This window comes from Hippopotamus amphibius, chromosome 13, assembly GCF_030028045.1.
Source record: "Hippopotamus amphibius kiboko isolate mHipAmp2 chromosome 13, mHipAmp2.hap2, whole genome shotgun sequence".
NCBI classification, from domain to species: domain Eukaryota; kingdom Metazoa; phylum Chordata; class Mammalia; order Artiodactyla; family Hippopotamidae; genus Hippopotamus; species Hippopotamus amphibius.
The window spans coordinates 102044808-102059284 of NC_080198.1; the positions used below are offsets into that span (position 1 = coordinate 102044808).

General features: G+C 48.6%; 1 protein-coding gene across 5 annotated transcripts in view; it reads right to left on the bottom strand.

Annotated features, from left to right (window-relative positions):
- The window catches only part of FAM193A (family with sequence similarity 193 member A), a 161832-nt gene that overhangs the window by 51228 nt on the left and 96127 nt on the right, over positions 1-14477 (bottom strand). For all 5 annotated transcript variants that reach the window (XM_057706127.1, XM_057706126.1, XM_057706124.1 and 2 more), the window contains 2 exons: positions 12805-12929; positions 8104-8251 (listed from right to left, as the gene is read on the bottom strand). In XM_057706127.1, the coding sequence (XP_057562110.1) occupies positions 8104-8251; positions 12805-12929 (273 nt within the window). The remainder of the gene's footprint in view (positions 1-8103; positions 8252-12804; positions 12930-14477) is intronic.

The following is a 14477-nucleotide window of genomic DNA, read 5'->3' on the forward strand; positions in this document are numbered from 1 at the left end:
CCTTAGAATACAGATATAAAAATCCTAAATAAAATACCTAATAATGGATTAAGAATAATATAATCTAGCAGGGTTTAATTCCAGGAATGCAAGGATGTCTCAAAATTAGGAAGCCTAACCTAATTTACACAAAAATACATAAAAAGAGAAAAACCATACAAATTTTATGTCTATTCCTGTTTTTTACAAAAATAATAACCTTTAATAAGCTTGAGAAAAGGGCTCTTTAATTTGGTAAAAAGTATCAAAAATGTGTATCAGATTTAATGTGAAACCTTCAAAGCGTTGCACAAAAGCCAGAGTTGAACGAGGATGCTGCTGCTAGAAACACTCTTACTCACGATGCTCTGAAGCGTCTAGCTGAAGCAAAAACAAACAAAGAAAACAAAGTTCAAACGCTAAAGATGGTAAGACAAAACTATATTATTATCTGTAGATGTATCACCGTCTCCCAGAAAATTCAAAGCAATCGATTCCAAAACTATTTGAGAGATAACAGTATCTTTGAGATGACTGGACACAAAGTAGAACTCAGCTTTCCTGTAAGTTCCAGCAATAATTCTTTAGAAATTTATTCCACCATTTAAGATGTTACTCGTGATAGTCCCCAAAGCTATAAAATGCCTACGTATAAGCTCAGTTAGAAATGTACTAACTATAAAACCATAATATAGGATGTAAAAGAACCTAAAAAAAGAGATATATACCATATTTTTGGATGGGAAGATTCAATATTGGTGCTAATTTTCCCTTTACATAACATAGGTCTGAAGTTTTTAGGAAAAACATTCTTCTTTCATGAGTAGCTATTCCTATTGCAAATTTTAAAAATGATTTATTATAAAGCAATCATTTCTTTATCTTATTACAGAGCTCAGTACAGAGTTGTTGATAAATAAAACAAATAAAAACCTCCTCTTTGACCCTCTCCTCACAGCCTCTGAGATTAATTTTGTGGAACATCTGGGTACCTGTAGGCTTATATATGTGTCAAACAACACATAAAGGATAAATTTTTAAAAGCAAACAAAAACAACTGATTTCAAAGCTGTCAACTCTCTCCCCATGGCCATCCTTATTTGTGAATGCTAATTATTTTAGAGATGCTTAACATTTCGAAATCTTGAATTACTGTATAATTTCTAAAATGCTACTTGATTAGAAGAGACTGATACCCACTCCAAGGAATGACTGGTACCCTCTGGATGCAAGTAAAATTGCTCTATTTCCCTAATTTGTATTAATGGCATCGTAGTTTCTTGCTAGGTGAATGAAAATAAGAATGCATCTTTTGGTTGCTTTAGTGAAGAGGATGGTTTTCCACTATAAAAAGACAGAGAAGGCCTTCTTTTTTTTCTTGTTGTGGTAAAATGCGTGTAACATAAAATACACCATCTGAACCATCTCAGTGGTATTAGAGACATTTGCACTGTCGCGCAACCACCATCATCATCCATCTCCATCTCCTTTCATCCTGTAAAAGTGAAACTCAGTCCCTATTAAACAATAACCCTCCCTTCCCCTTCCCCCAGCCCTTGGCAACCACTATAACACTTTCTGTCTCTATGAATTTGCCTACTCGAAGCATCTCGTGTGAGTGGAATCACACAGTATTTGTCTTTCAGTATGTCTGGCTTATTTCACTTGAAGTAACATCTTTAAGGTTCTTCCATGATTTTAGGTCTTCCATGTAGGTCCTTGATTCATTTTGAGTTACTTTTTGTATATGGTACTAGATAAGGGTCCAACTTCATTCTTTTGCATGTGGATATCCAGTTTTCCCAGTATCATTTATTGAAAATACTGTCTCGTCCCTAAAGAGTCTTGGCACCCTTGTCAAAAATCACCCGACCATATATGCAAGGGTTTGTTTCTGGGCTTTCTACTCTATCCATTGGTCTATGTGTCTGTCTTTATGCCAATACCACACTGCTTTGATCACCGTAGCTTTCTGTAATAAGTTTTCAAATCAAAAGTGTGAGTCCTCCAGTTTTGTTCTTTTTTCCCAAGATTGTTCTGGCTATTTTGAATCCCTTAAGATTCCATATCAATTTTAAGACTGGGTTTTTCTATTTGTGCAAAACCCATCATTGGGATTTTGACAGAAATTGCACTGAATCTGCAGACCACTTTGGATAATATTGACATTTCAACTATATTAAGTTGTCTAATTGAGGAACATATGATGTGCTTCCATTTATTATGTCCTCTTTATTTTCTTTCAGCAATGTACAGTTTTTACTGTACAAGTCTTCCACCTCCTTGAGTAACTTAATTTCTAAGTATTTTAGTCTTCTCAATGCTATTGTAAATAAAACTGTTTTCATAATTTCCTCTTCAGATCGTTCATTGTTTGTATGTACAAATGCAACTAATTTTTGTATGTGGACTCTGTATCCTGCTACTTTGCTGAATTCACTTACAGTTTTTTAATTCTAGCAGTTTTTTTTGCAGAGTTGTTAGGATTTTCTACATATATAGATATCATTTGCAGAGATCGTTTTAATTTTACTCTTCCCTTCCAATTTAAATGCCTTTTATTTCTTTTTCTTGCCTAATTGCTACGGCTAGCCTCTTTTTTTAACTTTTTAATTTTTTTATTTTTTACAATAAACTGCATATATTTAGAGTGTACCATTTGGTATCCCAATCTCCCAATTCATTCCCCCCTCCAACCCTCCCCGCTTTCCCCACTTGGTGTCCATATGTTTGTTCTCTACATCTGTGTCTCTATTTCTGCCTTGCAAACTGGTCGATTTGTACCATTTTTCTATAGTCCACATATATGTGTTAATATACAATATTTGTTTTTCTCTTTCTGACCCACTTCACTCTGTATGACAGTCTCTGGGTCCATCCATGTCTCTCAAAATGTCCCAGTTTCATTGCTTTTTACAGCTGAGTAATATTCCATTGTATGTATGTATGTGGCTAGACTTTTAAGTACTATGTTGAATAGAAGCAGTGAAAGCAGGCATCCTTGCCTTGTTCCTGATCTTTGAGGAAAAGCCTTCATTACTGAGGATGATGTTTGCTGTAGGTTTTTAATATATGTGGCTTCTACTATAAGGAAGCAGTTTCCTTCTATTCCCATTTTGTTGAGTGTTTTTATCATGAAAGGTGTTGAATTCTGTCAAATGCTTCTTCTGCATCAACTGAGATGATCATGTGGCTTTTCCCTGTTGTTGATGTGGTATATTATATTAATCAGTTTTCATACATTGAACCATCTTTGCATTCCAGGAATAAGTCCTACTTGGTCATGGTTGTATAATCCTTTGAATATGCTGAATTCTGTTTGCTAGTATTTGGTAAGGATTTTTGCATCAATATCCATAAAGGACATTGGTCTGCAGTTTTCTTGTAGTGTCTTTGTCTGGCTTTGGTATCAGACTTACGCTGACCTCACAGAGTAAGTTAGGAAGTGTTCTCTCCCCTGCAGTTTTTTAGAAAAGTCTGAGAAGGATGGATATTAATTCTTCTTTAAATATTTGCTAGAATTTGAAGCAAATTTGCATTCTGAACTTTTCTCTGTTGGAAGATTTTTGATTACTGATTCAATCTCCTTACTAATTATAGGTCTATTCAAATTTTCTATTTCTTATGATTTAGTCTTGGTTGGCTCTGTGTTTCTAGGAATTTGTCCATTTTATCTAGGTTATCCAATTTGTTGGTGTACAATGGTTTACAGTACGCTCTTGTAATCCTTTTTATTTCTGTAGGACTGGTAGTAATGTCTCTACTTCATTTCTGATTTTAGTAATTTCAGTCTTTTGTCTTTTTTCTTAGTCCATAAGCTACAGGTCTGTCAATTTTGTTGTTCTTCTTGAAGAAACAAACTTTTTTTTTTAAAGAAGTGCCGCTGTGCTCTTTTATTTATTTGGCTGCACTGGGTCTTAGTTGAGCCATGCGGGATCTTTTGTTGTGGTGAGTGGGCTCTTCTTTGCAGTGTGTGGGCTTTTCTCTAGTTGTGGTGTGCACGGGCTCAGTAGTTGTGGCACGCAGGCTCAGTAGTTGCAGCACACAGGCTCAGTAGTTGCAGCATGCAGACTGAGTTGCCCCACAGCACATGGGATCTTAGTTCTCTGACCAGGGATCAAACCCACATCCCCAGCATTGGAAGGCAGATTCTTAACCACTGGCTCACCAGGGAAGTCCCAAAGAACCAACTTTTGGTTTCACTGATTCTCTCTACTGTTTTTCTATTCTCCGGTTTCACTGATTCTCTCTACTGTTCTTCTGTTCTCTCTGTTTATCTCTGCTCTAATCTTTATTATTTCCTTCCTTCTGCTAGCTTTGGATTTAGTTTATGTTGTTTTTCTCTCTTCAAGTTGCAAAGTTAGGTTGTTGATTTGAGATCTTTCTTTTTTAATGTAAATATTTATAGCTGTAAGAACATGTACTTTTAAAGAATTCAATTTCAGCTTTACTTTTTTAAGACTATTTTCCTTTTATAGAAAACATGTATATTGTTATTTTTACACACACACCCCATTTTTATCAGAATAGCAGTGTTAATACTGTGTATTACATTCCTAAATAAATATTTAACTTCAAGCAGCAGACACACCAAGAAATTACTATTCCCAAAGGATCTGTTAGTTTTCACAAAGTCTCAGTCTGTCCCCTTTTTTCCTAAAAGTTGTCTGTTTATTTACATGTTTAGTCACAGTTCAATTAGAGAAATGAGGAAAGAATATCTGAAACTAGAACGGTATTTATACCTATCACACCTATAATGTGAAATAAGAGTATGCACAGGGTACCTAGGAGGGCATGACACGGATACCCCAATACAATGGCAGGTGATACCATTATTTCTTAGAACTACTGTGAGCAGCAATGAGGTTAGAAGCTGCACATTTCTTGGCACAGGGCACAGTAAGTGATCATTTATCTTTTTTCTCTTCACCTGAATTATCATTTTAGTTACACCATTTTTCTGAAATCATCTAAGACCACGAGTTAATGATATCAGAAGCTTACACTGACGAAACATGATGGAAATGTCAGGGATAAATCAGACTCCCCACTTCAGTGGACGGCACCAATCCCTGCAGAAGGAACTGCCGGCTGCAGTCGAGAGGGAAGTGGAAGCCCCTTCAGATAAATTCCAGACTGCAGGCTCCCTGCGATAGACAGCAAGCCCCCCGCTCAACACACAACCAGCACTCCTGACGTGCCCGTAGGCCTTTGTCTGCACTTGTGCTCACAGACGTGCGGTCTCCCCACTGCCACTCGGGAACTCTGCAACTCCCCGTACAGCGCTCAGCATCAAACACAGAGTTCAACAAGCCTCACTGTCAGGGCCAGAGATGCAGGGGACCTCACAGGTCACCTAGTCCAGCCACATCTAAGACTCCGCTGTCAATTCACTTCTGCACCTTTCTTCTAACAGGGAGGGGGCACGCTCTCTGTGGAGCAGCTCTGTCTTCCTACACTTCTTCCCGGGGTCAGACTTTAATTGCTGGGCTGGATGCCTCTCTCTGGACCTCTACACAGCACTGAGGACAGGGGCTGCCCCAACTTCCTGAGGCTGCACTGCTATTTCCTGTTGGGGTCTGGCCTGCTCAGAGGTGCCTTGAGGACAGACAACACAGCCCTCACAACTGGACTCCAGGACTTTGTCTAGGACCTTCCCCAGCACTGGCTTCCGAGTGACAGTCTGTTTACTTCTGCCCGTCAGTCTTCTCTCCCAGCCCAGGAGCCCTGCTGGAGACAAGCTGAGGGCAGCGTACGCAGCAACCCTCAGTGAGGACACGCTCACCTTCAGTCCGCTGGACGGGGGTGCTGTCCCCAGCCCAGTGTTGGGGGAGGGGTTCTGTGACCTAATGCAGTTCAACCTTCCTGCGGGCCGAGCTGGCAGGACAGAGACTTAGCAGGTGGCGTCACCTCTCATGGTTCCCACAGAGCAACGCGGGCCAGCTCCTGTCTCTCACACCTCTCTCTGCCTGAGAAGGCTTCACCCATCCCTCTTTCTTTTAAAGCAAGAACGCCTCATCAGATTTCTTCTACCATCAGCTTGGGCCCCAGCGACAAGAGTTACCCAGGGAGGGAGGCTGGCGTCTAGTCCTTCATTTTTTTCTCAAGGTCCCTCCTTCACAGAGAACTGATGCCCCGATGTCCCAGGAAACCAGGGCTCCCGATTCTCCCTCCTCCTTTGTACTCTGCAGAAACCACCACATTTAACTGTTGCCAGGTTTCCTCTAAGGGTAAACCAGTAACTAGCTCAGTACAGCTCAATTCAGAACACAAGGAATATTTACTGTAGTTCTGCTTTTTAATAACCACACACACACACACACAAAACTGATTTAGAATTATAAAATACAAAGGCTCAAACAAAAGTAAAATGTCATCTAATCTGATTCTGTCATTTCACAGGTGGGAGACTAAGGCCCAGGGAGGGGAAAGACTTGAATGAGGCTCACAAGTGATTTGGGGCAGAGCCTGGGGCCAAACGCCACTCAGGGTCCCCCATAGGACCCGAGTCCAGAGCACCCTGGGGAAAGGGTGACAGCCCCTGGGGCATGTGCTGAAGCTACGAGCTTCCTGGAGAAGGAGCTGCAACGGGTCCCCTGCCCTCCACCTCCTGGACAGCAGACTCTTGAAAAGCATGCAGGCAGTGGGGGCAGGCAGCTGTCCACTCCTCTGCCTCTGAGTGACTCAGCTGCTGGCTGCCTGGCTGCTCAAGGCCTCAGGGGACGAGCTGGCTGGAGGTGCACATGGAGGATGCACAGGGTCGGCAGCTGGAGGGCAGAAGTCACGGCTACCTGACCCTGCGCCAGCATTTGCCAAACTCAAGTCAGTCGAGCAATATGGGACCAGCCCTGCCCCCATGGTGGCCGCAGCTGAGGAGTCAGTGGTCAGCGTCAAGCCACAGCTGGAGAATAAGTCTCTGGTTGGAAAACAGACACACGAAGAAAACACAAAACCACCACTGCTCTCTGCACCCGCCCTCCCCCCTCCCTCCCCGACCCTGGGGAACACAGGACGTCGGGGTGCGTGTTACAGGTACAAAGTTGCTCCCAAAGCCCCGTGCTATACACACAGGGACCGTGGAGGAGGCCGAGCGCACGGCACTGGTAGAACCACATGCCCAAGACAAGCGCAGCTCAGCAGCCCTGAGTTCTGTAACGTTATCAAGCTGCACCTGACCGAGGGGGAAGCCAGGATCACGCAGGAGAATACTGTAACAAGAGTTCTCCCAGGTTCTAATTGGGCGACCGCTTATAGTAATGGCCCCTGAGGCTGCAGAGGGAGAACTGCCACACAAAACAGAGAGTGAGGCTGGAACGAGCAATGACACAGGCACACACCAGGCCCTTCCTTCTTCCCAGGCCCTCGCCACGCGCAGGTACAAGGCTGACACGAAGCGTCACAGCCAGCAGTCAGGCAGCACTCACGATCCCAAGCAGACACGGCACCAGCACACACCTTAAGCCAGAACCGAAGCTCTGCTCTCCTACAGCCTCAAGAGCACAACACAGCTCTGCCACCATCTCTGTACCACTCCTCACACTCTGTCACCTTGAGAAAGATCCACTCCGGATGCCTCTCCTGCCCAATCCTCCCTGGGCTTTAGAGAGGCCCGCTGGCCGGACGCCAGCTGGAAGCCCGGTTCTGTGTCCCCTGTCCACAGGCCCCATCCCCACAGCAGCGCCTGCCTTCCACCCTCCCCTACCCCTGTAAACCACCTGCCCAGCACAGCTGTGTGTGTTCAGGTCTGTGCTCCCATTCTACATGCTTAGGGACGGGTGGAGAATGGGCTCTGCGGGTCACACGTGCCACGTGTCCCCAGGCTCTGAATGGCCAGCGTTCAGTAAACTGGTCCTGAAACAACAAGGCTCAGCAGCTCCCAGAGGCCCCCCGCAGGCGGCACCGAGCCTGGATGGCGGCCTGTGCAGGCGACCATGGCTGTACCTAGGTCAGCACGGGCCTAGCCAGCAGCTGAGCCCACAGGCATGGCTGGGCGCCCGTCTGGAGCAGCAGCGGCAGGGAGCCCCCAGCACACCCCTTCCCCCCATGGCGCACGCTCTGCCCCCCGCCCCCGGCACCCCCTCCCCCCACGCCCCTCTCCTCCCGCCCCGCGGCACCCCCCACCTGCTCGTCCACGTAGGCGTCGATCCTCCGCTGGCACTCCAGCCACTCCGCGGCCACCCCGCGCAGCTCCTCCTCGGAGCGCTGGTATCGCTGCAGCAGGGTGCTGTACGTGTCCTCGCTGCAGGTGTCATGTGTTGTGGTCCCCAGCCTGGGGAGAGAGGCCCCTCAGCATCTGCCCATCACCTCCCCTCCCAGGGCGGCCTACCGTGGGATGAGTAAGCCCACAGGCCAGGCGCCGACCACACAGTCTGGCCTAAAGAAGCAGCCCAAACAAGGAACAGCTGCTAAGGAAAAACGGTGGTGAGTAACGGGGTTCTAAAAAGACTACGGTCCAGAGATTCAGTTTACTAGATGCGGGGTCGTAAATTACTTTTCCCTCTTGAGATACACGGGCCCAGAGAAAACAAAACATTTAAAGAGAAACACAAAATTTGGACCTGGTTTCCAAGCCAAGTAAAACAGGAAATTCAATGCAATAAAAAACATAATAATGGTTTCATTTATTCTATATTATACCCTGTTAAGAAAGAACCTAAGATGACAAACAAGACAATAAACAAAAAACAAGACACGCATACAGGTAAACACCTGGATTCTGAAGAACGGGGGCGGGGAGCAGGTTCTCAGGCAGATTACCTTCAGAAACCGTTCATTTTCCTGAGACCTAAGTATGTCAACATTTGAACCAAAGTAACAGTCATAAAGACCTTATAACAAGGAATTTCACAATCGAAGACACCATTTATAACCGCTCAGGAGCTCACAGACCACGCGCAGGGCTGGTAATCACTGCTGTTTACACACAGCGCCGGGAGCTGCCCCCTGGGGTCGGCGGGACCACTCCAGGCAGGGCTTCTCACTGCACACTGTAAGTCACACCTATCTGTTCACGCTTAGACAAAGACACACATGCACTCACAGACACGTTCTGAAACGGAAACGCTCCTGTGTGACGTGAAGGCAGGATGCCCGCTCCTGTTAAGCTGCGTGTGTGTGGGTGGGAGGCGTGGACCCTGGACGCGGAAGCAGCACCAGCTGCTTACGGGGGCCCCCTCTCTTCACGGTTTCCCTCGTGTTCAGAATTTTATTGCAATGACAATCTAATAATTTTAGAATAAAAATAAACAACAGTGACTGAAAAACGAGAACTTTTCCACAGGTGCAGACAGTTCCGTCTCTACCCTCGCAACCAGTGCACACAGTCACATGTCATGCGGACAGACGCGTGCGTGCTGGAGCTGTCCGCACCGGCCCGTCACTTCAGTGTCACTGAGAAGCTGTGCGGGGAAGTCCAGAACCAGGAACAAGAACAGCGGCCACCCACGTGGTGACGAGGCCGGCTCAAACACGGGACCGCCTCCAGGAAACAAAACTCCTCAAGACCAGAGTCCAGTGCCCCGCCGAGGCTCCTCTGGCTCCGCACGGCACGTGGGCGGGTGCCCGCAGGTCTGAGAGCACGAGGCGGCGGTCGTCTCCTCACCCCCTGCCTCTGCAGCCCTGCTCGTCGCAGACTGATTTCCACTCCTCGTGCAAATCCCGCCTTGGACGTAAGGTCACCCTGCCTTTCTGTACCTCCCAGAAGACTGGGATGGAGGCTGAGGGAGCACGTGCTCTCCTCCCGCTCCCGCCCGAGGGGAGGACCACCCTCCTCCTGTCCTACGTCGCAAACCCTATTTGGAGCCAGTGGCGGGCCACGCACGGGGTCCTGGGGCTTGTGTGGCGGGGCACGCAGCACAGTGTGCAGGCCCAGCGCTGGGGCCCAGACAGCAAACAGGGGGCTTCTGGACCGCAGAGAGCGTCCTCAGGGTCGGACAGCACCGACGGGACGGCAGACAGACGACCACCTAAATACTCACTCTGCAAACCCCTGACAGTGACAGGTGGTAATACCTATTCTGAATAATCTCTGTGTGAAACAGTAAGTGATAAGAAAAATGAGATAAAATCAGTTTGGGTAAGTTCACTTACAAGCCTAATAAAACATTCCCCTAACAATGTAATGAATCAATATATGGAAAATAAAGACCAAATTGGGCAACAGCTACTAAAACCACCTCAACAAATAAGGAGACGCAACGGGGCTCCCGGTCTTGCCAGAGGGATGGAAGCAGGGTCTGACGGAGCCTCTGGCCCCACCACCAACTCTCAGGCAGCACAGACAGGGGCCTGCTGGCTGCTCCAAGGGCGGCACGCCGCAGGGCCCAGACCCTGGCATCGCTCCACGGCAGACGGTGCTGGCTCCCTAGCAGGAGCTGTTTCTCAGTGACAGAGCCTCTATCTGGGGTGACATAAAAGTTCCGGAAATACTGGTGCTGGTTGCCCAACATTATAAATGTGATTAATGCTACTGAACGGTGCACTTTGAACAAGTGAATCACATGGTACGTGAATTCTACCTCAATAAAGCTGTTAAAAAACAGAGAGACGTAACTTTCCTAAATTCAGTTCCTTTAAAATAAGTCAACCCTTGGGTAGTTCATCTGTACTTAAAAAAGAAAAAAAAAAAAAAAAAGATACAGCAAATAAAAACGCAGGCAAGACTACAGAAATGCACATGAGTAATAAGAGAATAAAGGGGGACATCCCTGGTGGTTCAGTAGTTAAGACTCCACGCTTCCACTGCAGGGGGCACTGGCTGGGGAACTAAGATCCCGTGTGTCATGCGGTACGGCCAGAGAGGGAGAGAGAGAGAACAAAGAATGGGAATCGTGAGATCGCTGTGCAAGCCAACTGACAGCTCTGGGTGAGGCACCTGTGCCTCGTGGGGCACGTGGATGGACTTGCTTCTAGGTGGCCCTGCTGGTGGGGCTAAGGGATGTCTGCCTGCTATGAATCCACCCAGCTTACATTTATTCTGTGTAGTTTTCTGTACCTGTATTTTACTTTATAATAAAGTTAAACAAACACAGGCCCAGAGACAAAGTGTCAACATTAAAATATTCACAACTGTGGATTCTGTGCGCCACAGACACACTCATTACTTTACGGAGCAATGTTTGTATATAAGTTGTCAAGAAATTTTTAGGAGTTGTTAAATAGGTATCTGTACACTAGAAGCTCAAATCTGAACTGTTCTTGGATTCAACGAAGTTGCCTCCCAGGGAACTGGAAGGAACCGCTCCATCGGGTGCCCCAGACGCCTGCAGACACCCTGCTTACCTTCCCCCCAGCGTCCAACCCCCCCCCACGCACCCTCTCCCTCCTCTGCTCCCGAGAGCACCTCTGCAGCTGGACCCCAGGATTAAAACTGAAGACTCTCAACACTGCTGATCTTTGGAGACTGACCACCATTCGCAATGAGCAAAATGAGAAACCCAGAACCAGGGCACAGAAGAAAGCGGAGTTTTACAACACATCTCAGATTTCTGCCACCCACCCACAGCTTGATGAGAGGCCCATCAAACTCCCTGGCTCACCAGAAAAAGAAAACGTGAGGCAAAACACCCTGGAATGCTGCTATAAGGACCCCTCCCTCGACAAGAGCATGTCTTTTTACAAAAAGTGCTTTTGGTGGATTTGAGCGTCGTGACTGGGAGGACAATCTCTCTGAGGGGTACGGTCAGGACACGCACGTCTCCGTGCACGCACCACGGACCGCGACGGCACCGTCAGGGTGGGCGGGAGGCAGGCAGCGGTGCGGGGGATGCTGGAGGCCAGGCGCAGGCTACACGAGTAACACTGCGTCCTGACCGCCGCACCCCCAGTCCCTCCTCCTTCCCTAGCTGCTTTTAAGGTTATCCTTGCTCCGGAGTTGAGGGTGAGAAGTGGGAATAGTTAGGACCCCTCAAATAGGAGTTTGGAATACAGGAAACAAAGACTGGGTTGATACATGGGTTTCAAGAGGAAAAAAAAAAGTGACTGCTGTATAAGTTAACTGCAAAAATAATATGTTTATGTGAACTTATTTCCGTTCTTTGTGAATCTGGCCCAACCACACTGCCGTGTGGACATTTAAACCAAGCTGACTCCAGCCTGTGCTGTTCTGGGGTGTGTACACAGCCTGGGACTCAGCTCGCAGGCGGGAAGCAGACGAGGAACACAGTCACCGCCGCAGGGCTGCGGCACCGCGCCTGGCTCGCGGTGCAGGGACAGCAGATTCAAGGAGGGCACCAGCTTGCACAGCCACCTCAGGGCAAACACCCCTGGCCGCACATCCTCCCCCCCCGGCACCAGGGCAAGTGACCCGACGGCTGTACTTGGGACTCCGGGCTTGGCGCACCTGACAGAGCCCCACAGATACACTACAGTAGCAAGAAGAGCCCAAGCCATGAGCCGTGGTGTGGAGGGAATGCTGGAGAGACCTGACGGCGTGTCTCATCACCCCCCGCAGTGCCCCGGAGCCCCAGGGCACCACCAGCCCACCCCCCCACCCCCCCAGTACCACAGCACGGACCACACCACGGCCACCTGGCAGAGCCTGAGTCTTGCCAAGTACGACGCTGTGTTTACCGCAACTCTTCCCCATTCAGGAGGCACCCGTGATGTTAAATCTTCGTAGCGTTAATGCTGGGTTTGTTATGTTAAAGTTCAATCCCATTACTCTCTGGATTCTGAGCTTTCTACCCAAACCGTATGTTCCCCTAAGCCCTGTAATTTTCTGGCATGACGTGCCCCTGCCGTGGCGCTCAGGTGCACACCTGCTACACCCCAGGGACGGGCGCCCCGTCACGCCAGCAGGACACGCAGGTGGAGACCGAGTACCTGATCTGCGACACCAGGGCTGGCAGGCTGCTCTGCAGAAGTGGCTCCGAAAAGACCAGGTCTTCAAAGAGGTGCTTATTGTGCAGCTCCCACGTAACCTGGAACTTTCTCAAGTGTTCATTTTCCTAGTTAAACAGACACACAGAAGATGCACCACATTAAGGACCAAAAAATTCCCAGAAGGGTTCTCCCCCTCCCCCAACACCCTCTATCCAGGCCCAAAACACTCTGCTCATGAGCGGTGGCTGCTCCCTCTACGTCCAGCCTCCCATCTAAATGACTCAACACAAAACACAGGGCTGGCAAGATGCACACAGGTGAGGGGACAGAAAAAAGAGAAAGCAGTGCACACGTCCGACAGCCATTTCTCACAACCACGCCTCCCAAATGTACGGCGAGCCCTGGCTTTCGAGCAACTTAAATGCGTACAAATCCCCTGATGCCGAAGGACAATCACTTCTGAGCCCGTCCTGAGACGTCTCCGGTTCTGACAGACACAGTCACTTCCCTGCTAGTGACACTGTATGGAGGGTCAGCTACCTCACCAGTTACTCTCTACAACAACTTTTGAACATCTGGGAGCATCCTGGCCATCGCAGCGAGTGACCTCCAGACAAAACAGGGTGATGAGGGCAGACGGCGCCACCATCTCCCCACGTGCAGCATTCACGTTCAACAGCTCTGGCAGCAAGCACGCGTGTGTGAACCCACACATCCATCTGTCATCCACACGCACGCTACTCGTGGGGCGTCACCTTGCACCTGAGGGTCTGACCGTCTGCAGAGGCTTCACTGGGCACCACACTCCGGTCCCCTCTGAACTGGTGACTCGCCACCCCCTGTACTGGTCTGTTCCTGTTTACTGTTTACCCAACTGAGCTGCAGTGATGACACCTGAAGACATCAGGACACGACCTACACGTGGAGACTCCACTGCTCTGTGCCCTGACACCAGTGGACGGAGGAGCTGAGCGCGAGTTAAGGTGAGAGCTCCTGCTCCTGAACACATGCCTGCCAGATGCTGCCAAGCCACACGGTCTGGTCCTGCCCTGCCCTGCCCCACCTCCCCACCGCACGCCCGCTCTAGACCCACACAGACACTCGGCAGTGTATCTATGACATCAAACCCTCAACTCTGTCAACGTTTCCAGTGCTTGTTCTCACTGTACGTTTTACCAAAACACCAGTGCCTCCCAGACCTGATTTCATCACTCTTGTTTCACACACAACATCTCTCGGAGCCACTGCAATACAGGATAGCTGGGCAGGGCAGAAGATCAGGGCCTGGGAACCGAAAAACTGGCCCAAGGCCTGGACGGAGGCCTGATTACAAGCACATAATTTTAAGAATGTGCTTGTAATGACGACACAGCCGCGGCCGGAGTGTGGAAAGGACATCTGTCACACCCTTCAGCAGAGACCACTCTGCACAGACGCTGTGCAGGCATGGGGACAGAGGGACAGAGAGACAAGCACGGCAGGTCCCTGTCTGCCGGGAGTCCCCAGGGGACAGATGAGCAGGCCACGGTCCGCGTGATGACTTATCTCCACGACAAAGAGCACACGGCGCTCAGGCAGCAGTCAGACTAGGCCCTAAGCCAGGTGAGGGAGGGTCTGGGGAAGGCGTCCAGGAGAGCCGAGGTCCTGCCTGGCCTCCCCGCCCATCCCTAGGA